The 22,775-nt window shown below is 41.8% G+C and overlaps 1 protein-coding gene across 1 annotated transcript in view; it reads left to right on the top strand.

Annotated features, from left to right (window-relative positions):
- Positions 1 to 2,888: 2,888 nt before the first annotated feature.
- LOC121917392 (dual specificity protein kinase TTK-like) overlaps positions 2,889 to 22,775 on the top strand; it is a 60,545-nt gene continuing 40,658 nt past the window's right edge. The window contains exons 1-3 of the mRNA XM_042443335.1: positions 2,889 to 3,165; positions 18,485 to 18,622; positions 22,400 to 22,625. Coding sequence (XP_042299269.1) covers positions 18,487 to 18,622; positions 22,400 to 22,625 — 362 coding nt within the window. The 5' untranslated portion in view covers positions 2,889 to 3,165; positions 18,485 to 18,486. The remainder of the gene's footprint in view (positions 3,166 to 18,484; positions 18,623 to 22,399; positions 22,626 to 22,775) is intronic.

Below are 22,775 nucleotides of genomic sequence, written 5' to 3'. Positions count from 1 at the left end.
AGTAGCTGCTCCTCTCTGTTAGTGAAATCAGTGGCTCGGGTTTGTTATGATTATATGAAAATGTCAGTGTGTGAACTAAGGAACTCTAGGACATATAATCCTGCAGTTTAATTTCAAATTAAAAACCTGTCTAAGATTGATTCCTGATCTAGAACATTAATTCAATTTATTGAGAAAGTGAGGGAGTAGTGGAAGTACAGTAATTAAAACATTAGTTATAATTGCTCAATGAGATTGAAAATCAGAGATGTTCTTGATGATTACGTGGAAGCTTTACAATATTAAAGACTTGTTTCTTTTGGCAGGCCTACCCAGTCAATTTTTAACAAAGAATGTTAAATTGGGATATTTTAATTTTAGGTAGGGGGATTTTAATGTGTCCTACGTTTATGCATTTTAATGTTGTTATGTGTTTTAATCTATGTTGGGGAGAGGTGGGTAAGAAATAAATTAATAAATAATAATGAATAAATTATAAAACAATAACAAATAAATATTATTATTATCTCTAGTATTTATTGTGCCACAGATAAATGAAACTAGTCTGAATTATATATATATATATATATATATATATATATACACATATGTATATACACACATTCTCATAATGATTAGTATAATGGTTGTCTAATTAATAAAGTAAAAAAAAAAATAAAGTAAAAGCTAAAGTAAAAAATTAACATAATATTAACATGTTTCACCTTTACAGCACCTAAATCACATGTGTCAGTACAGAGGCTTTTCAGAGGTTTCACTGTATTCTAGCTACAAAGTGGCTTGCAGCCTTGCACAGATAGGGGATACATCTTAAAAGAATTGCCTTGTTTCTAAAAATGGAGAAACAGGATTATTCACACAATAAAAGTAATCCAGGATGAATTCGGGACGAATATTTGTTGTTCACATGCACCCTAAAGGCACTTGATTAAATCTGGGGGGTGGGGGCACTGCTACCCCAGGATAATCAACACTGGGCTTTCCCCCAGGTTTTTTATAAAAGATTTGCATTGTCAGCTGTGTGAACAATGATGCCAATAGACCCCAAGAGACTCGGGATAAAGCTCTCCATGCCTTTAACGGGTTTTGAATGCACTCACATCATTGATTGCCAATGTGGTTGGGAAAGCGCCACCTCTTCCCCAGTATAACAGCCACAGCTGGGTAGAAAAGGGGAAAGAGAGAGGAAAAAGAGGGGAGAGAAAAAGGGATGCTGACCCCCCTCTGTGTGGCTGAGGGATCCCAGTAGGTGTAGGGACAAAGGAAGGGTGCCCACACATGTGAGCAACAGAACTCGCAGAGATGCGGAGTGATGTGGCTCTCAGAAAGATGTGGTTCCATTGTGTGAATAACAAGCCCGGAATGTGTGAGTGAGGTTATTTGCATTGTTCTAGTAAAAAAAAAAAAAAAAAAAGTGAAAATAACCACACAAACATACATACATGTGCACACACACACGGGTTAGAAAGGAGTTATTTTAGATGTTAAATAAAAAAGCAGTTAACATTATTAAAATGTTTATTAAAATAATAATAATTGTAAACCGCTCTGAGAACCTTTAGGGCTGAATGGTTGGGTACAAATACCATCAATAATAAAATAATAATAGTAATGATGTGGGAAGTCAAGGGGAGGATGGGGAAGGGGGAAACTTCCGCAGAAATAATCCAGTTTGGCACAACTGCCATGGCTCAATTGTTATGGAATTCTGGGAACTGTAGTTTTGTGAGGCATTTAGCCTTCTCTGTCAGAGAGCTCTGGTGCCACAACAAACTACAATTCCCAGGATTCCCTAGCACTGAGCTAGGGCGGTTAAAGCGGCTTCAAATGAGTTTGGATTATATTGCTTGAAAATGTAAGATATACCAGTACTGTACATCTCTCAAGGAAGGTAATCAGTTGCTTTCAAATGCACTCTATGGCTGCATCCATACTGTGGAAATAATTCAGTCTGAGACCACTTTATCTGCCCTGGCTCAGTCTCAGGGAATTCTGGGAATTGTAGTTTTGTGAGACATTTAGACTTCTCTTGTCAGAGAGCTCAGGTACCACAATGAAGTACTATAATCCCCTGAATTAAAGCGGCGTCAGACTGGATTATTTGTGCGGTGCAGACACAGCCTTTGGTCTAAAACACACTGCAGAAAAAAATCCAGTTTGAGACTGCTTTAACTGCCCTGGCTGAATGCTAGGGAATTCTGGGAACTGTAGTTTTGTTTAGCCTCCTGTCAGAGCGCTCTGGTGCCACAATAATCTACAATTCTCAGGATTCTGTAGCACCGAGTAGTTAAAGCAGTCTCAAACTGGGTTATTTCTGCAGTGTGTTTTGCACTTTTGTCAATCTTATTTATTTATTTAGGTCATTGTGGAAATGGTTTCGTTTGTATTTCTTTATGCGTGCTATATTACTGTTTCTTGTCCTTTTTTGGTTTTGTTTTGTAAGTTACATGCTAATTTCAAGTAAAACTCGTTATTTTTTTAAAACATAAAAAACATGAAGGGGAGCAGTGAGGCCAGAGTTTAAAAAACGGGATAGAAAACAGGCCTTCCTCAGCCCCAAAAGGTATGAGGGGAAAAGGACCTGTTTCCCGCCCTTTTAAACCCAGGCCTCTTTCCTCCGCTTCTTGTTTTGTTACGTCACGCGCCTAACCGTCAGGGCGCTCGAGCCCCTCCCTTTCCACCCCCAAAGGATGAACTGAACGGAGAGACGTGATTGGCCGAGGCTCTCTTTTGCGTCACGGCGCTCGCGCCTTGGCCGTTGATGCGCCTCTTCAAACTACACACAGCTCGCTCTCTTCCCCCCTCCCCCCAGAAGACTTTTTCCCGCGGCTTGATGACGGAAGGAGGCGCGAGGGGAGAGGCCCATTCGGCTGCCAATCAAAGTCGCTCGCTCCTCCCTTTCTCCCTCCTAGAAGACTCTCAGGGGCGGGAGCTTTTTCCCCCTCCTGCGGCTTGACGAGAAGGAGAGGCCCGCTCGGCTGCCAATCAAGCGGCTCACCCAATCAGGAGCGCGGCGCCTGTTTTTGACGTCTCCCCAATCCAATCAGCGTCGCCATTGTTTTCCTGCGACGAAATTCAAACAGAGAAAGAGCCGTTCCATTGCTGCCTTCCTTTTCCCCCTCCGGCAGAGGCTTCCAGGAGAGACGGACTCAGCGTCGGCCGGAGGTCAGTGGCTCCTTCAGTATAAAGCTCTTTCAAGCCTCCCCTCGTGTCCTCCGCCTCTCTTCGGCCCCGTTTTGTCAGAGGCTGCTGGGCTTTGCGTTTTGCTTTCCCTTCTGCGGCTCCTGCGAGGCTGCAGCAGAAAGGCACTCGTCCCTCCATGTTCGCTGCAAGTGACAAAGACGTGATGATTTTGCCAGAGAGGACGCCTCTCTAGGCATCTCCAGGCCCTCCAGTGCGACTCTGTGGCCAATGCTTGCTAGACATTCACCATAGGACTGCCCTGGAGGAGCTACAAAGGCCTAGAGGAGTCTTCTCTCTAGGGATTTCTAGGCCTTTCAGTGCAACCTTTAGTTAAAGTTGACCATAGAGTTGCACTGGAGGAGGACCTAGATGTTCCTAGAGAGGACATATTGATCAAATCCGTCAATAATTAAATCCACAAATGTCAAAGCCGCAAATATGGAGGGATGAGTGTGTATATACACACACACACACATGTAATCCAGTTGCACACCGCTCTAACTGCCATGCTGTGAGTCCTGGGACTCCTCTGGCACAGGAGGGCAAATATCTGACTCCTATGGAATTCTGGGAATTGCATGTTTTGTGGGATATTTTACCTTCCCTGCCAGAGAGCAAACTAAAGATCCCAGGATTCCACGGCCTTGGTTAATTAATTAACTGGATTAATCCCACAGCGTAGTTGCAGAGCTGCATCCGCACTGGAGAAATAACCCAGTTTGACACCTCTTTATCAGCTGTGGCTCAATGCTGCGGAATCCTGGGAACTGTAGTTTTGCGAGTTATTTAGGCCGCATCCACACTGCAGAAATAATCCAGTTTGACCCACTCCATCCTATGTAGTCCTGGGAACTGTAGTTTGTTGTGTTTGTTGTGTCACCAGAGCTCTCTGACAGGGAAGGCTAAACATCCCACAAAACTACAGTAGCCAGTGAGGTGGTTTGTAGGATTTGAAGTCTTGAAGCATCTGGAAAGCCAGAGTGGCTCACTTTCCTCCTTGCTGGTCTTTCCCCCCATTGCCCCCCAGCCCCTCCTGCTCCTCCTCAGCTGCCTGTGAAACCTCTTGTATGCGAACTAGCAAGCTGCCTTGTATCTGTTTGCTTGGGGATTGGATTGTCCCCCGCCATACAAAATACAGTCCCTTTTGGGCTAGTTACTTCCCAAGAGTGGCTGACTCCCTACAGAATAAGAGGGAATGAGGTCATTGTAGATTTGAATCACAGATGCGATTTTCATGGTAGCTGACTTTCAGGTTACAGTATTTCCTTAATATCCTGGGAATACTCCTCTTGCAGCAGTGAATCCTGCACTTTATTATGCACTCTGTGTGACAAAGACACTTAGGTGTGCCGATTCTCCCAGCATTTAGCTAGCCTCTAATACTATATGAGAGGGTAAAAAGCTTACCGTCATTTCAATATCATATGCCATTTAATACACCTCTACCGTGTCCCTCGTGAGCCAGCATGGCACAGTGGTTTGAGGATTCAAGAGTGGGTCATGGCCACTGGGTGACCTTGGGCAAGTCATACCCTCTCAGCCTCAGATGTGAATGGCAAACCCCCTCTTGAAGAAACTTGCCAAGAAAGTCCCATGTTTTCACTTTAGGATTGGCATAAGTTGGAAATGATTTGAAGGCACACAACAACAACTGTGCCTCTTGCAGTTTTGCTAAACTATACAGCCGTAAATATATCTTTCCTCATAAAGTAGTTGCTCTTGTCCTATGATCATTTTGGTTGCCCTTTTCTGTATTTTCCCCAGCTCTACAATATCCTTTCTCTTGGTGCAAACACCAGAAATATACATGATATTCCAGATGTGATCTGGATTTGTATAAAGAGAGTTTTATTGTCAGTTCCCTTTCCAATTACAGGTTGAGTGTCCCTTATCTGAAACGTTTGGGACCAGATGTGTTTTCAGTTTTGGCTTTTTTTTTGGATTTTGGAATAGTTGTATTTGCATCTACATACATAGTGAGATATCTTGGGAGATGAGACCCAAGTCTTAACACAATATTCATTTATGTTTCATACACACCTTATACACAGAGCCTGAAGATAATTTTACACAGTTTTTGAAAATAATTTTGTGCAGGAAACAAAGTTTGTCTACAATGAACCATCAGAAAGCAAAGGTATCACTATCTCAGCCAGCCATGAACAAAGTTTTGGGTTTTGGAGTATTTTGGAATTTGGATAATGGAAACTCAACTGGTATGTCCAACATGGAATAAGTTGACCTCATATATAAGTCGAGAGTACATTTGGGGGGCAAAATTATAGATAAGTCGAGGGTAAAATGTGCAACTAGGATCTAAAGGATGAAGCAAAGGAAAACAATGCCAAAGAACCTACAAAATTTTGGCAGACATAACTGTTTTGGCTGACACTAAAGGCTAAATGGAAAAGAGAATAGAGGGAGGTCAGTGCTTCCAGGACAGACTGCACTCTTGCCTTTCACCAGGGGATGGTTCCCTTTTTAATAAGAGTTAAAGTACAGTATAGTATTTACATTGACCCATGGATAAGTCAACCTAGGTTTTTGGGATCAATTTTTGACTAAATTTTCTAGACTTATACATGAGTATATACAGTACTCTAGTTGGATTGGCAATTAGAATTAGTTCTTTGTGTATTGAAAAGACAACACACAACTGGTTCTGTCTATTCCACTAGATTTGTTATGCGTACTGTACTTTTGTTTTCCATTAAAACTGTACACTCGAACTCTCCCATTTTGTTTCAAAGACTTCTGAGACTCCTATACTACATGTGTTCCTCTTCAGATTTGTCTAGCACATGCCAGAACATGTCTTATCTCTGGTGCACAAAATCATCTATTTGATTAAGTCCACTCCATGAGTATAACTTAAGTTGTTTACTGTTTGAACAGATGGTATACTATGATGGAGCCCTGGGAAAAGCATTAAAAACTCCCACTTCTTATCTGAGTGTCAGAGGATGGAAGAGCTTCTCTCAGGCTTTTCTCAGAGTGCAGAACAGGGACTGGAGTGTAATTAGTCAGTTTTGTCACATTATCTCCATTTGTTCCATTTGTATGTGGTTATCCAGAGTGCTTTCCTCTGCTCCCTCCCTGCTAAATAATATGAAAGTAGGAGCTATAAATGTAGGAGTGGAAGCTTCCTTCCCAATCTCATGGGGGAGAGACAGAACCTCTTGTATTGTTTTTCAAGAAGTTATCCTTTTTAGATCAATGCATTGCCTTGGTTTGAAAGAGAGGAATTCTTCAGCAGCATTCCAAAATGAGATTGATTTATACTGGTTGAGAATGCTGTGGGGTAGCACAGTGCACCAACATGCTGATGACATCGGATTTCTATTTGTTTCCCCAAACCTTAATTGATTGATTTACTCTGGTCTATCATAGAACTTTCTTTACGAGATTTATTCAGAGACAATTTGCCATTGCCTTCCACTTAGGTGGAAAGAGTGTGATTTGCCTAACAGAACCAAGTAGGTTTCAGTGACTGTTGAGACCACTTTAACTGCCCTGGCTCAGTGCTAGGGAATCCGTTGAATTGTAGTTTGTTGTAGCACCAGAGCGCTCTGACAGAGAGGGTTAAATGTCTCACAAAATTACAGTTCCCAGAATTCCCTAGCATGGAGCCAGGGCAGTTATAGTGGTCTCAAACTGGGTTAATCTGCTGTGTGTTTTAGACCAGAGACATGCTGATATTCAAAGCCCCAAATAGCTTCTGATGCCAATTTTTCTACTCTAAAAAGGATATGACATTCATAGTTTCACTACAACAGGGAGGGGAAGGTTTTTTCTTCGCAAATGAATAGCACAAGCAATATTATGCTCAGCTGATAATAGTGTAATCATATACATGATCACCATATGTGGGTAGAAGATAGGAATTAGGCTGGTCACCTGAAGAGGAAGCAAGTGACAGACTTAGACCATTAGTTTCAGAGAATGAGGGTGTGGATGACTGAAGAACACCTGTTCTTATACTGGCATGGGAGCCAGGATCTTGGATGATGGTGGTTAGGAAGTCATCCCTCTCCTTCCACCACCATCCTACGCAGAGACAGAAGTGGAATGTTCACATTTGGTCTCATATTGTGATCTCCATTGGAATCCCAAGGAGTTGGTTTGGAGGTTAAAAATCTGCTTGTCCTAGTTTTTCTTTCCCCCAAAATCAGAAACTAGGGTCGATCAGACATGTCTGTCAACAGAGAGCGTGGGCCAAGTAGAGAAGAAAGCTACCTTTGTGGATTATTTGATATCTAGTGCACAAATGAAATATATGATTCTATCCAGGTACATCCCTGAGTGCATTTTATACTGGGATGGGTAGCTTCTTGGAATCTGAAAACCATAAGAGATGTGTTGGTGGCTGCACATTCAGTCCTGATCAGGATCAGTAGTGGAGGTGATTTACTCTTTTAGCAATGGTGATTCCACTATCTTAATGGCATTTATGGAAGTAAAGGGAGAGAAGTTAAAGATTTCTGCTCCTTTGGAATCTTGACCAGGAATACTGAGGAAAAATTCAAACTTTGGACAAAGAGATACAGTGATATGATCAAGTTACTGTATTATCAAGAAAGTGGTCCCTAAAAGTAGAGAGCCAGCATAATGTAGTGGTTTGGATGTTGACTCTGGATACCAGGGTCTGAATCCCTGCTCAGCCACGAAAGCCCATTGGATGACTTTAGGCAAAAAACAAAACAAAACAAAAACCACTCTCAACCACACAGAGCCAAGAAAACCCTGTTAGCTGTTATAGATTTGCCATAAGATGAAGCGCCCAACAATATTTCTAATACTCCATATTAGAACATAATGCCTCTGTAGATCTGTAGTTCCCTAAAGGACACAATACTGTCAGATGAGTGGTTTCCTTAGAGCTGGTGTCCTGCAAATGAATGATTTGTAGCAGAAGCATGGGACTTGATGGAGACAAACATACACAAATGCCTTATTCATATCCTTCACAGCCGCATTCCTCTCACTGCTTCTTTGGAGGGAAGCACCAAAGAGCTGCCACAACTGCCATTTTCCCACCCAGACCTTCCAAAAAGTCTGAAACAGGACCACAGCAAAGAGAGTAGAACAGGTTGGTGTTTATTTTAGGTGCTCCCAGGATAGGCTAAGCTCTTGCCTTTTGCCATTCTACTCAGAGAATGGAGTGGTTCATTTTTTATCAGAGTTACAGTACAATACATTGACCCATGGATAAGTCGACCCAGGTATTTTCAGCTGATTTTTGGACTAAAATTTCTAGAATTATATGTGAGTGTATACTCTATTCTTACTGCTTGTTTCCTGGCTTCTAAATTGTTTTAAGTCCATAAGGGGGCTTCTCTTAATATCCTCTGAGTGCTACAGTTGCTGAGGAGTCTTTATCAAGTATCGGGTGAGAATCATATGGTCCTCCAGATGATGTTGGATTGCAGTTCCTGTCAGTCCTAGCCACCATAGCCAATAATGAAGAACATTGGGAGTTGCAATCCAATAACATCTAGAGGGGTAGCAGTGGTATTTTGATCGGACTGACTTCACTTTGTTTGGCAAAACACGGTGTTAACCAGACCGAGAAACAATAAATCTGGTTAAAATTGCCCCTAGTAAAGGGCTCAGTGAGGAACTATTTCCAGTTTCCTAGCATCTGGATTCTCAGTGGTGGATTTCAACTAATAGATGGAGCTGAGGGGGGTAGAAGGAGCTGCCACCATCGTGTCCTTGTAGCCATGGAAGACATGCGATAAAGCATCTCCACCAACAATTTTAAAAGACAATATTCAGATCACAGTAAGCTACTTCCCCTGGGGATCTAGGTCAAAAAATTTTCTAATTGTGTAACTTTCCTTTGGCATGTTAGAAGGTCATTTGGGAAGTAGGGAAAGTAAAGAGAAATGTGGGAGACGTATATTGAAGAGGCTGATAACTGGATAACTTTGTTCAGTAGCAAAGATAAATTAAACCATCTTCTCTGCAGTCTCCTTATCCTTCTTCAAAATGCCTTTAATTGCATTGATATCCAAGCATCTAACTGTCTTTCTGGCTGGCTTCCTGCTCTTATTTTTAGAGATGTTTTACATTGTTTTTTTATGCAGTTAGTGATAAGCTGTTCAAAATTCTTTTTTGCATCATAAATATTCTGCTTGCATTTCCTTTGTGCAAGTTTATGTTCTTTCACATTCACTGCATTTGAACAAGACTTCAGTTTCTGAGGGAAGCCTTCTTATTTCCCACTTGATGTACTTGTCAAATTAGGGTTTACTCCATGCAAATTTATGCTGTAGGATGTCTGTGCTGCAGGATTACTTATGATTTTTGTAACAGCATGCTAAGCATCCTGGCATAAAGAAAAGAGAGTGTTACTGGGATACGTGCCAGTTTAGTTTTTTAAAAGCACTTGCTTGGTTCCAAACTTTTGCAAGTCTGTATTTGTTCAAGATGCTTATATCGCTTGAAGGCAAGGGAGTGTATTTTTTAAAAAAAATTATCCAGTACAATCAGTGGAATAAACTGAGCTAAATCCTTGCTTGGCTTTGGGAGAGGTTGTATAACTTTCGGATATTGTAATTGCAAATGACTGAGTCTTGCTCTCACCCCCACGAGTGAGATTTGGGGAACTGAGTCAATGGTATAGTAGTATGTATGTTTCTTAATTCTCCTTAGGTGAGAGTATGGGAAACATTTGATTGGTAAAGGTAAATCTAAGTGGCCAGCTATCTGCAATCTTGCTCCTTTGGGATTATTTTGAAAGGATTATTTAAGATTGTTTGTTCCCTTAGACTGTGATGAATTTTTTGCTGTATGAGTGGTGTTCATAAATGTTTGAAAGCCATGTGGGAGCTTACCTCCAATTGTGCCATTTCAAGGTGCAGTGGAGATACTTTTTATAGGACTGTGGTAGGCTTTATGACCTTTGCCAAGCCAGTACTGAAACAATTGTGCATACTACTTTCTTAGCCAGCATATTAAATTCGTTCATAACTGCCTAGAGCAAAATAATTTTTGGCTAAATCCCAGAATTCAAGACAGAGGTAAAAATTACCTTTGATCTCCCAGTAGATCTGGGCAGTACCTTCAGTATCTAATGTAGACTGCTCAATTTGTGACCCACCAAGCTAAATTTAGGCCCTATACAGACAGGCCAAAATAAAGCTGCTTCGGATCACTTTGGAGATATGCTGTTTAAATGATGTGTGCGTCCTAAGAATCCGGAAGCCGCATCAAAGCGGCGCTCCAGTCCTAAGGACTGGAGTGTGGCTTTGGTGTGGCTTCTGGACTCTTAAAATGCATGCATCATTTAAACAGTATACCTCCAAAGTGACCTGAAGCAGCTTTATTTTGGCCTGTCTGTATGGGCCCTTAGTAAAAGAAGAACTTTATAAGCATCTTATCTAGAATTGCAACGCCTGAGGGAGGTTGTCATTCACTTGCGAGGATGCAAGTTGCTCAAGCCCAGTGTAACAATTTTTTTTCCTTAAAAAGGCTATTTACAAAAAAAATCCCACACATGGTTTTTATAACCATTACTTCTTGGTTTGTTTCAGTGCATACAGTGAGTTTATTTTCAGTGACCTTTAAAGATCAGAGTCTGAATAAATGCAATGGTTTCCCAAAATCTTGCTCGTTGAAGTCTAGGATCTGAAATAAATAACAAGCATAATCTAAATTGAGTGTCCCTTATCCAAAATAAATGACAAGAAGGGTTTCAAATTTTGGCTTTTTTATTTTGGAATATTTAAACAAGTCTAAACACAAAATTCATTTATACACAAAACATGAAGGTAATTTTATACAATATTTTTATTAATTGTGTTGATGAAACAAAGGCACATTACAGATGTGCACAAAGTACGCGCTCTGCGCGTACTAGGATTGCGCAAGAGCGTGCTAGGGTTAGGAAGTGGCGTCACTTCCACATGCCCTTAACACTAGCACGCACGGAGCACGCACAAAATGGCGGCGCCTGTTCCACACGGGGGCTGCCATTGCTATGTCACGACTGCACCACCTCCAAATGGGGTGGCACGGAAGTGACGTAGTGGGGCCGTGCGAGGGCGCCTGGGGCGCCCTTTCCGCGGCCCCGGAAGGAGCTCTGTTTTGGAGCTCCTTCCACCTTTGCGTCACTGGGCGCAGCCTTTACATGGCTGCGTCAGTGACACAGAGCAGAAAGGGGCCAAGTGGCCCCTTTCTCCTCCTCCTCCCTGCCGCCACCAGGTGTCCTTGGGGCTTGAAGCCCCAAGGCCACCCCTTACCAGGCCATGTAAGCCTGTATTTTCCAATATGAGCTTTCCCAGGCTCATCGGTCCTAGAGGGGAGGCTCTTCCTTTTTGTCCCAGCACTTTCCCAGATGTTTGCTGAGCATTCTTGGTGGCTACTGCAGGCTTCAGAGTGAAATCCTTCTGTTCTGGCAGGCTTTTAGAAATGGTTTGCTAGCCTTTTTGGTTTAGTAACAGAATGAGAGAATAATTCTAGGAAGAGTCATAATATAATAATAGAATGAGAGAACAATTCTAGGAAGAGTCACCATTTGTAAATTCAGTGAGTTTGTCTATGTCTTGCCTGGTGGTAGAAAAATTTGTCTCAGGAGCCAATCATTCTAGACCTTTCTGTTCCCCAATGTCAACGCAGTTGTCAGCTGGAGAACTATCAACCCATAGAGTAACTGCTACACTCCATAACTGCTACTGATTTGTGACTCTTACAAATAACTCTGTATTGACATGTTGCAGTTATGTACAAAGATCCAAGAGGAAACAGAATTCTTAGGTTTCATCTGCACTGCAGAAATAATCCAGTTTGCCACTAATTTAACTGCCATGGCTTCAGTGCTGTGGAATCCTGGGATGTGTAGCTTATGTCACCAGAGCTCTGACAGAGAAGGCTAAATATCCCACAAAATTACAATTCCCAGAATTCCATAGCATTAAACCATAGTAGTTAAAGCAGTGTCAAACTGCATTATTTCTGTAGTGCAGATGCAGCCTTAGTTTATTATTTATTTTATATCCCCCATTCATTACATCCAAGAGCTCGATGGTTTACATAGATTTCCTAGACCGCACCAGTTCAGCAGACAGATCTGTTAAGTTCAACCAATTTACTGCACAAAGTATCTTCAGACATTATCCTGAATTCTTTGGGTTTAATTTCTTGTTCTCTAAACTTAAAAAAAAAAAGGTGGGAAGAAGTAAGTTGAATTCCTAAGTCAAAACCAACAAAAAGAGAAAGCAACGGCCCAATTTGTTGAACAGTGATTTGCAAACGCTTGTTACAGTGCAACAGAAATGTACTGTGCTGTTATTGTATCCAGATGCCTAATCTTTCCATCAGTTCTAACAAAATACTGATTTCATTTCTTAATGAAGTTATAATCTTTGTATTTTTGTTGTAACGGATATTACTTTTAACAATTTCCTCCAGTTCTGCAATAAGTTCAGACGGCTGCACCCAGCAAAGCAAGGGAGAAGGGCCAAGCGGCTCCTTTCTCCCCCTCCCTGCCGCCGCGGGGTGTCCTTGGGGCTTGAAGCCCCAAGGACACCCCTTTTCAGGCTGTGGGGAAGGGGCCTTTTGCCGCTTCCCCGCAGCCCGAAAAGTGGTGGATTGGGGCCTCAGCGGCTGCCGCTCTACACACTGAGGCCCCGATACAGCGCGGAAAGGGGCAGGTGCAGCCCGCCCCAAATGGGAGGTCTATAACCCGCCACAGTTTGCTATTTATTTGCAGGCTTCAAAGCTATAACGACAGGTGAGCAAGTTTGAAATTGTTGATGTTTTTCGCATACACTGCTTGGATACATGTATTTAATGTAAGTGTGAACCTAATATAATGCAGTATGAATTTCCCTGGAAGAACAATGGGTGAGTGAAATCATTCTGGTACTTACTGCATCTTCTGGCTCTATTCCTGCCATAGATAGGCCACTGTTTGTTAGAGCTGGCTCTGAAATGAATTGTTCTGCCTGGAATGATGAGTTAAATGGTTGTTGAACATCTTTGTAAGCCTGCCAGAAAGGAAAACAAGATTAGGTTTTGAGAATTTAAATCAGAAATAGCTTATTTAGAGAGAGGCAAAACAGTATATACAAGAAATATGGAAACTATCTCAGAAGAGCAGGGGAAGGAGTAAGGATAATGAAAAACAAAAAGGACCTGGAGTAAGTTGTTAACTTACCCTTTCTAGGACAATATGAATGGATGATATGAGGGGAAATACTTTTCAGTAGATTAAATCCAAAAAATATAGGGAAGAGACATTCACCAGAGCAATATGTCAAGGACATGGGTATATTGGATTTTTCCAACCAGTATACAGTAATTCTGAAAAAAATGAGCTCCCAACTGGAAGTTTCAAGTTCATGTCTAGCAATGTGTCTTCCAGCAGACCTTGTACCAAAAACATTTGAAGCAGAATTACATTGTAAGACAGAGTGTGCAAAGAAGAGTTGGACTGTAACTCCCATCACCTCATTCCAGTATAACCAGTGGAGAAGTGCTGTGAGTTAAAGTTGAATGACATCCAGAGGGCTGGATATAAAACAGCCTGCTGGATGTCTGCTGAAAGAAGTGGTGATTCCACGGCTACTTTCTGAAAAGAAATTTGCTCATTAATGCTTGATATGCCAGCTGGTACTAAGTAGGGAAATTTCAGAAGTGTCAATCCATGAGGTTGTTTGCCCTCATTGCACTTGGGTATAAGGATACCACTCTCCTTTTTATGGTGGATAGTCAAGACCTGTTGCATTGAGCTGCTGTCACTTCCCAGCTTCAAACAGACAAAATGAGAATGCTGAGTTAAGGAAGTTACTATAAGAGATATGCCCCTTGTATCAAGTAATGTGATAAATATTTGGGATAGGGTTGTGTCAAAGAACAAAACATGGAGGAAGGTTTATTTGGAGCTCATGTTGCTAAAGTGTTAAAGTTTTAAAAAACAATCACTGGACTTGTGTGTGAAAAACTGGGACCCTTGCACTGAATTTTCATCACAAGTGTGTGCTCTTGTCGGCCTTCTGCCATCAGGTTCTTAACTAGTGGAAGTGTTTGCAGTTTCAGTATTCCCTGCTATTGTGAAGGTTTGATGTAGTGAAGGAATGAGTGGTTCCTGAAAACTAATGCAGAACGTTAAATTAGATCACAGAATTATTGGGTTGAGGACATTTTTGAAGAAAATCAAGGAGCAATCCCTGGTATGAGGAAAACTATGTTTATTAACCAAAATGTAAATACAGCTCCCTTCAGTTATATATATCTTTTAATGTAGTTTGCAAAAAGGGAGCATATTCCTGCTGATCCACCCTCGCCACCCCACTCTACTGTATTGGTGCTGAAGGTCTCTAGCTGGGCTTTCTGGGTCAAATTTTAAGGATTTTATATCAAGCAGTCGGGGTGTGTGGAAAAGGGTTCCTGCTTCAGATCGGCAGATACTGTGAGTACAGACCCATCAGGCATAGTGCTGTTCTCTCACAGGATTGTAACTGGGTGAAAAAAGGTTTAATAATATATTAGTATCCCTACTGTGCTATTGTAGTAATGCAATTCCTTTAAATCTTGAGATGCCGCAAAACTAACAAAATGCTCCATGGTAACTGAGTAGTTGAAGAAGTGAGTTCACACACTGTTTCTACTTTTTTAATGTCCAATTTAAAGAAAAGTGTGTAATTTATTATTTGCTTCCAATTCCACTTTGGTCTATGACAATGCTGTCAAACAGTTTTCTTGGTACAATTTATCCAGAGGAGGTTTTACCTTGCCTTTCTCTTAAGAAAACAGAGTATGACTCACCCAAAGTCACCCATTGGTTTTCCATGCAGAGTGGGGATTTGAATCCTGGTTTTCCAGAGTCCTACATGATGAAATAATTATATTTTGTTATTGATACTGAGGCTCATAAGGAAAAGAGTATTTTACTGAGTATTTTCTAGCAAAATATAGTTTGAACCCGTTATTTTTTTAAAAAAGAAAATGCACATTTTTTCCCTAAAGACAGATTGCTTTGTATACTCTTTAATTTATCCCCAGAGGTCGAGATTAACATGATTTGAGGGTGGACAAATGTGGCAACTCTTTAGGGTGGCTTTATACTGTTTCAACAGATTATAGGTGTTGCAACCTCTGTTCTCATTTCAATATGTCATAAATAGATTGTTAACTTTCTGTTCTGCCAGCTGACTGGCATATGCATGTATAAACGATTGTGTCACATCCTCAGAAAAAGTTACTGAACTGGCTTTGTGGAAACATACAAAGTATTGTATTTAATTTAAAAAGAAAACTCAGATATCTGTTCTATATCTGGCCTATAAATAATATTTTCCTAATTTAATGTCAAACTTAATATTTTAAATAAATCATCAACAAAACCCAGGCGCATGAAGATTGGGAAACAGAGAGCCAGCCTATGTTGGATGTGGTTACATTCATCCTGAAGATGCAGGTCCACAGAATGGGTATACCGCGCGGACACTGCACTTAGGTTTCTGTGGTGGCTGGGAGTGTATTTGCATAGTTAAAATAGTGCGCCAGCTATGGTCTATACTTTGGCCATCTGACTTGGTTGCAGTGACATATGCCTAGTGCAGCACAGTTGGATCAGTGTAATGCACTCTGTGGAGCTGGCTTTGAAGAGCATTCAAAAACTTCAACTGTCAAAAGAGCTGCAACCAATGGCTAAATGGGGTTAGTTACAGGGAGCACACGACTCCCTTGTTGCATGGCTCTACTGCTGCCAGTCTGTTTCTCGGCTCAATTGGAGTGCTAGTTTTGGACCTATAAACCCTGTAGGGCCAGGCCCAGATTGTTTAAAGGCTGTCTTCCCATATGACTTGCCCAAGCTTTAGCACAGGGGTCGGCAACCTCTGGCCCACGGGCTGGATCCGGCCCGCGGCGCCTTTCGCTGGCCCCGGTCCCTCCTGCTGCTGAAATCGCCGCCGATTTTGGCGGCTTGGCCGCCATTTTGAAGGCAAACTGCGCGTGCCCATTAAGAGGCCCGCTGCGGCCTCCGGAGCCTGAAACGGGCTCAAGCAGCCACACCAGGCCTCTGGGAGACCCGCGCTGCGCCTCCAGAGCCCAAACGGGGCTCCAGGAGCGCACACCGGAGCGTCTGCTGGGCTCCTGTGACGGCAGCGGGCCTCCCAGAGGCCGTTGCCTTCGCGGCGGGTCTTCTAGGAGGGTTCCGGCGGCATCAGCGGGCTCCCAGAGGCCCGTTGCTTCCGCTGAGGTCCTCCAGGAGGGCCTCTGACAGCGGGAGCTGGTCCCTGGGAGGCTGGTTGCCGTCGCTGGGGCCCTCCAGGAGGGGTCCGATGGCGGCAGTGGGCCCCTGGAGGCCCGTTGCCTTCGCTGGGGCCTCCAGGAGGCTCCGACGGCGGCAGCGGCCCCCGGGAGGCCAGTTTGCTGTCCCTTGGGCCCTCCAGGAGGGCTCCTGTGATGGCAGTGGGGCCTCCCAGAGGCCCGTTGCCTTCGCTGGGGCCCTCCAGGAGGGCTCTGGCGGCGGCAGCGGGCCCCTGGGAAGCCCGTTGCCTTCGCTGGGGTCCTCAGGAGGGGTCCGACGGCGGCAGCGGGCCCTGGAAGGCCCGTTGCCTTCGCTGGGTCCTCCAGGTGGGCTCCGATGGCGGCAGCGGGCCCCTGGCGTCAGGGCCAGCAAAGACGGGGAGGCTCCAGCGCTGGCGGTCCCTGCTGGTTCTCTTTCCCGGCCTCGGACAGGCCGGGGGCCCCATCAGGGGCTGGCAAAGAGGAGGTGGCCTGGCCCTGGGGTGGAAGCTCCGCCCCTGGGGATGGAAGCTCGGCTCCAAGAGAGAGGTGGCTCCACCCCGGCAGGCGGCCCCGCCCCGGGGTGGAAGCCCCGCCCCGGGGGTTGGAAGCTACACCCTATGACTTCGGCCCCCCAGTTGTCTGAGGGACAGCAACCCGGCCCCGGCTCAAAAAGGTTGCCTACCCCTGCTTAGCATCAGCAAGGGAGGCCTTTCTCTCTACCACAACCTTCACAGGCGTGGTGGGTGGGATTGCAGGAGAATGCGTTCTCTGGCTCCACCATATTTTCATAGAATCATAGTTGGAAGAGACCGCAAGGGCCACCAGTCCAACCCTGCCATGCAGGAAATCCAAATCAAAGCATCCCCGACAGATGGCCATCCAGCCTCCGTTTGAATATTCAAAGGAGGGAGACTCCACTACCTCCAAGGGATTGTGTCCACTGTCGAACAGCCCTTACTGTCAGGAAGTTCCTCCTAATGTTGAGGTGGAATCTCTTTTCCTGCAGCTTGCATCCTTTGCTCCGGGTCTAGTCTCTGGAGCAGCAGAAAACAAGCTTGCTCCCTCTCAATATGACATCCCTAAATATTTAAACAGGGCTATCATATCACCTCAACCTTCTTTTCTCCAGGCAACACATACCCAGCTCCCTTGGGGAACTCCTCCCCAAGAAAGTTATGATGTATTCTTCTTTGGCTTTCCTTTCTTTAAGACCCCCCCCCCCCCAGCAAGCCTTGGAAACTGATTTTAACAAAAAGAGGCTTTTAGATGCGTACTGTTTTAATCTATTTTAAAGTAAGATTTTAATTGGTTTAATCTTTTATTAATACTGTTTTGTTTGTCTATTTTGTATGTTTTTAACTGTGTGTGTTTTAATTTACAGTTGTCCTCCGTATCCATGAATCTTTTCCCATGGATACAACCATCCACGTTGTTGAAAATATGTTAAATATACTATAAATTCCAAAAAGCACAAACCCTAATTGGCCATTATATAAGAAAACACCATTTACTACCCACTATGTTTAATGAGACCAAGGACCCACTGTATTCCCTATCTTTTTGTAAGCACCCTTGAGTCCTAGCCCAGGGAGAAAAGGTGAGATATAAATTAAGTAATGTATGGATGGACAGATCATTTTGATTTCAATATTTCCCAGTATGTATGATAGGTGGTAATAAACACATTAAACAAGCAAAATTTGGTTTGTTGTTTGTTTTTGTTGAACTACTATACAGTGGGCTCTTTCTCCCTCCGTGGGGGTTCGGTTTCAGGGCCTTCCCCACAGATCTGAAAAAATGGAAGCTCAAGGCCATATGGGCAGCAGCATGTATACACCTGGTTAACTCACCCTGGACACTAATATGGGTGGGGAAGATCCGTGGGAGATCCAATCAGTGGATGGCTAACCCACCAGGTCGGTGGACCCACTATATAGGATAACTCTGGCCATAACTCTTGGAAAGAATGATATTGAAAGAATCTGTTTTTTAAAATCTTTTTTGAAAGCTCATGATTTTTAGATGACTATTTTTTACTTAAATTTGACTTTTCTTTTTCTAGAAATGCAGGAAGAAAATTTAAGTGAAAAAGGCCTGTTTGTCGCTTCTATTATGAGTAGAGTTAGAGACCTAAAAAGCAAATATAAAAATGAAGACAACATTACAGATGAGCTTAATAAGGTATCAGCGGATACAACAGGTATGTAATATTTTTCAAATGATTAACTAAATAGTAAGAATTGTTTCCCACAATAATTCATGTTTACCTTTAAATAATTGTCCCATCATTGTGCTTTTTTATAGTGAAGCATCTTGAATGGGCTAATTTCGTTATTTATTTATTGAAAGTTTATTACAAATACATAAAAATATACAAATATCACAAAAAAGACTCACAAACACAAAACCTTTGTACACCTTATATGTACAGAAAAATACATCATTTAAATTGTCCTTCGCTGTCACAATACCAATGGTTCCTAAAGTAAGTCTCTTTCAAGTAATTTTATATCTGATGGTGTATAAAAGGTTGTAGCTTCCTGCTATTACAGTTTAACCTGGTTATCATGACACTATTGGGTTACTATTTTGTCATATAGTTCATATTTCTTATTCTAGTTCTTGTTTTCCAAAGAAAAAAATAATAAATTGAAATAAAGAGAGATACTGCTGAACAGGGGATTTTTCCATTCCTCCAAGTGAGTTTTGCTTAGCGACTGTTTAAGTCCTATTACCTAAAAAAATAAAGAAGTAAATATCTTTCTTTACTTATAATATCTGCCGTAATACCTTTGTTTCATCTGCTGTTTAACAATTTCCACATGTTTACAATGAACTGCATATTATTTACTCAATCACCAGTCTTTCGAAAGGCTGATTGTCAAAGGACCCCAGTTGTTTTCTATAAACTCGAACACCTGTTTCCATTCCTCCAAATATTTATCTGATTTTTCATGCTTCAATTTTCTTGACAGTTTATCTAATTCTAATACTTCTTGTAATTTCAATACCCAATCTTCTACCTTTGGAACTATTTTACTTTTCCAAAATTAGCATATAACATTCTTGCAGTACAAATCATATAAAATAACACACAACCAAATTTCCTTTGAATTGGCTAATTTCAATGGAAGAGGGTACATTTGCTCTTCTTAATTTTCTTAAATATCTATACTGTACCAAATTACGTACCACCCTACTTCAGATTATTTTGTATATTTTGCCTTTCCTTTCTTAGGAATTCTTGTATTGTACCCTTATCCTTTCATTTAACAGTCATAAATGGAGAACTATTGCCTTTTATCAAATTGTATGGCCTGATTTTGAACACTAGCTCTGCAAGCCATTTTGGCTGAGCTGGCTGTGTACTTCTCTTTGTTTCCTACTGGTGTGTCATTAAATGTGGGGACCTTCTAGATGTCTTTGGTTCCCGTGTGAGACTTCATTCTGGTAATAATTCCACTGGACACCACCACCCGTGAACCATTGTTAACCTCACAGACACCATGTACCTGAATGCCACTACTCTAGTATTACTATTGTACCATTTCTCAAAGTAACGTGTGCAATGCAAGAACAGTTTATTAAACAAAAGTCCAGTTTACAATTAAAGATTGCTTGGTATACAGATGCTTATGGTTACATCCCTAATTCTAAGATTCGGTGGTAGTTATTATTACTTATTTGGTTCATCTGAATCCTAACTGATTCTCATATGTCTGACTGAGGGCCAAAACAGAGCCCTAAAGGGAGGCGGTACACTGCCCCTTTGTGTGCTGGATCGGGGCTGTGGCAGCCACATGCTGTGGCCCCAATCCAGTGTTTTTCCACCCCAAAAAGAAGTGGCAAAATGCTGCTCCTTTTTAGGGTGGAAAAAGGACATCCTTGCCACCCCCCCCCCCCCCTTTTCAGTGTTTAGGCAGTGCATGTAAATGCTCTGTTGCTGAAATGCCGTGAAGCTGCCACATGTGCAGTCAGCTGTGTGGCTTCCCAGCAGCGTGGGGGGAGGCATCAGATTGTGCAGCATCTAAACGCTGCACTCAGATGCCCCCCCCCCCCCCAACCTGGCTCTTACTGCTGGTCTGTTTTGTCCCTTAACTCTTTCCCTATCTAGCTGAACCCAATTAATTGTTCTAACTGACCGCAAACAGAAACTTTCTCACTCCATTGTTCAGGCAGTTCTCTTAACTAAATCATATCTCTGACTGACTCTTTCTCTTTCTGTCATATGCATCACTTCAAACATTCAGTCAGTCATTAGTCACCCCCCCCCCCCCCCTTCCCGCTCTCCCCCCCCCACAAAAAAACACTTGCCTTAACACTATCCTAAACCATGTAACACAGGCTTAATCTCTAATAAATCTTTTTTTTTTTTACAAAAACCTCAATAAGAGTAGAAAGATTGATTTGCCTCAACTAATATAACCCATTTCATTAAAATTAAGATAGAAAGTCTGAAGAACCAACAACTAAGATTCATTGATGGAATAATAGGTATCTTTAATAAAGAAGCAAACAATCTTAATAAAAGATTATCTCCACAAAATTCCAGATATGAAACAACTAAATTACTTAGAAACCTCTTGTCTACAAATAAGCAAGGTACAGTGGTACCCCGGGATACGAATTGATCGCGTTACGAAATTTCCGGGATACGAAAAAGTTAGATTGGAAAAAACTGTTCCGGGATACGAAGGTTTTTTCGGGTTACAAAATTTTTTTCGGCACGAAATTTAAACGCGCGGCTTTCCAGCGCTAACGGAAAGCCTTTTTCGGGTTGCGAAATGCATCGGGTTACGAACGGGGCGGCGGAACGAATTAATTTCGTAACCCGAGGTAGCACTGTACACGAATTCTTCAAGACTCTTTAGTTGAATGTCATTGGTGGATTATGTTTAATACAGGAATCTGTGCTATTGGTACAGTTTATCCATAATACTTTTTTCAGATTTTTCACTCATGGTTTCAGCTGGGTACTTCTTGAATTCTTTTCACTTGGAAAGAATGATTTAGGCTGTATTACTATGTGTATGAACTTTGGAATAAGCCCCATTAAATTCATTTGGACTTACCTTTGAGTAACTTTGAGTCTACTGAGTATGCTATTGACAATAGACACTATGTCTATTGAGACTCATTTTTATATCATGTTATCCACTTTACATCTTGAAGTAGAGTGATAACTTTCTTTGTAGTCAAATGTGTTACTTGTAGGATTAAAGAGTTTTTCTTTTGCTAATTTTCCTTCAGACCTTATTTTGGAACCACTGCTGAGAAGCTGCATTAAATTCCAACCATTTGGATAGTCATGCCGTGACATGTAAAGACAGGGTAAACCATATGTACTTAGCAAGTGGTGCCCACTAAAGTTCTGTTTGATTTCTGCCATTGTAGGACAGCCGTATTGCATATCATTTGGTGCCCAAGATTTTTCAGGAACAAAATACTCTAATAGCCGCTAGTTCTATTCAAGCAATATTAACAGAATTTCAGTCTTATAACAGCTATTGTTACCTGGATATAGCCGAAAAAGTAGCAGATTTTTTTTTATGTCTGTCAAACACTGGTGTCTTCTGTTCATTCATTGTCCCCCAAATTAACAAATTTTGCCACTTGATAGCCACAGTATCTTCAGTGTTCAAGAATAAAGAAATATTTAGCTTTAAAATGATAACCTGACTGTATGTTGTTCCAACTTCATTTCCTGGGCTAGGGAGATATTTGAAGTTATCGGTTTTGGAGGATGAACAAGAAAAGACTTCCACTTTCAAAACAGAAGTAGTTTTGGCAAATTTGGGTCAGAATAAATTAGCTTCCCTATTTTAATTGTAACAAATCAGGATGTTGTAACAAAACTTTTTAAAGTGTGGATTGTAGACTAATTTTCTAGTCTAAAGAAGCTTCTACTTCAATCTTAGGCTGAAATTTTTGTATCTTGTTCTGTATAGTAAAAATGGTTTTTGTTCTTTTTTATCAGATAATTCTGGAACTGTTAATCAGATCATGATGACCACAAATAATCCTGAAGATTGGATGAATTTTTTGCTTAAATTAGAGAAAAAGGGCAGTCCTCAGACTGACACCAGCTTATTAAATAGATTAATTGGCCGTTATAGCCAAGCAGTTGCATCATTATCTGCAGAAAAATACAGCCAGAATGAAAGTTACGCTCATATTCTAGTTAGATTTGCAGAATTGAAAGCGTAAGTACTAGAATTTTATTAAAACTTTCCAAGATAATTATTTCCCATTTTCTTTTACAAGTGTCATACAGTCACCCCATCTTATACACGGATTTTTTATACACAGGTTCAAGCATACACGGTTTGAAAATGTTAAAAAAAGTACAAATT

Source organism: Sceloporus undulatus, unplaced genomic scaffold (genome assembly GCF_019175285.1).
Source record: "Sceloporus undulatus isolate JIND9_A2432 ecotype Alabama unplaced genomic scaffold, SceUnd_v1.1 scaffold_16, whole genome shotgun sequence".
Classification (NCBI taxonomy): Eukaryota; Metazoa; Chordata; class Lepidosauria; order Squamata; family Phrynosomatidae; genus Sceloporus; species Sceloporus undulatus.
The sequence above is the reverse complement of the archived record's forward strand: the minus strand, read 5'-3'. Positions and strand labels throughout refer to the sequence as shown.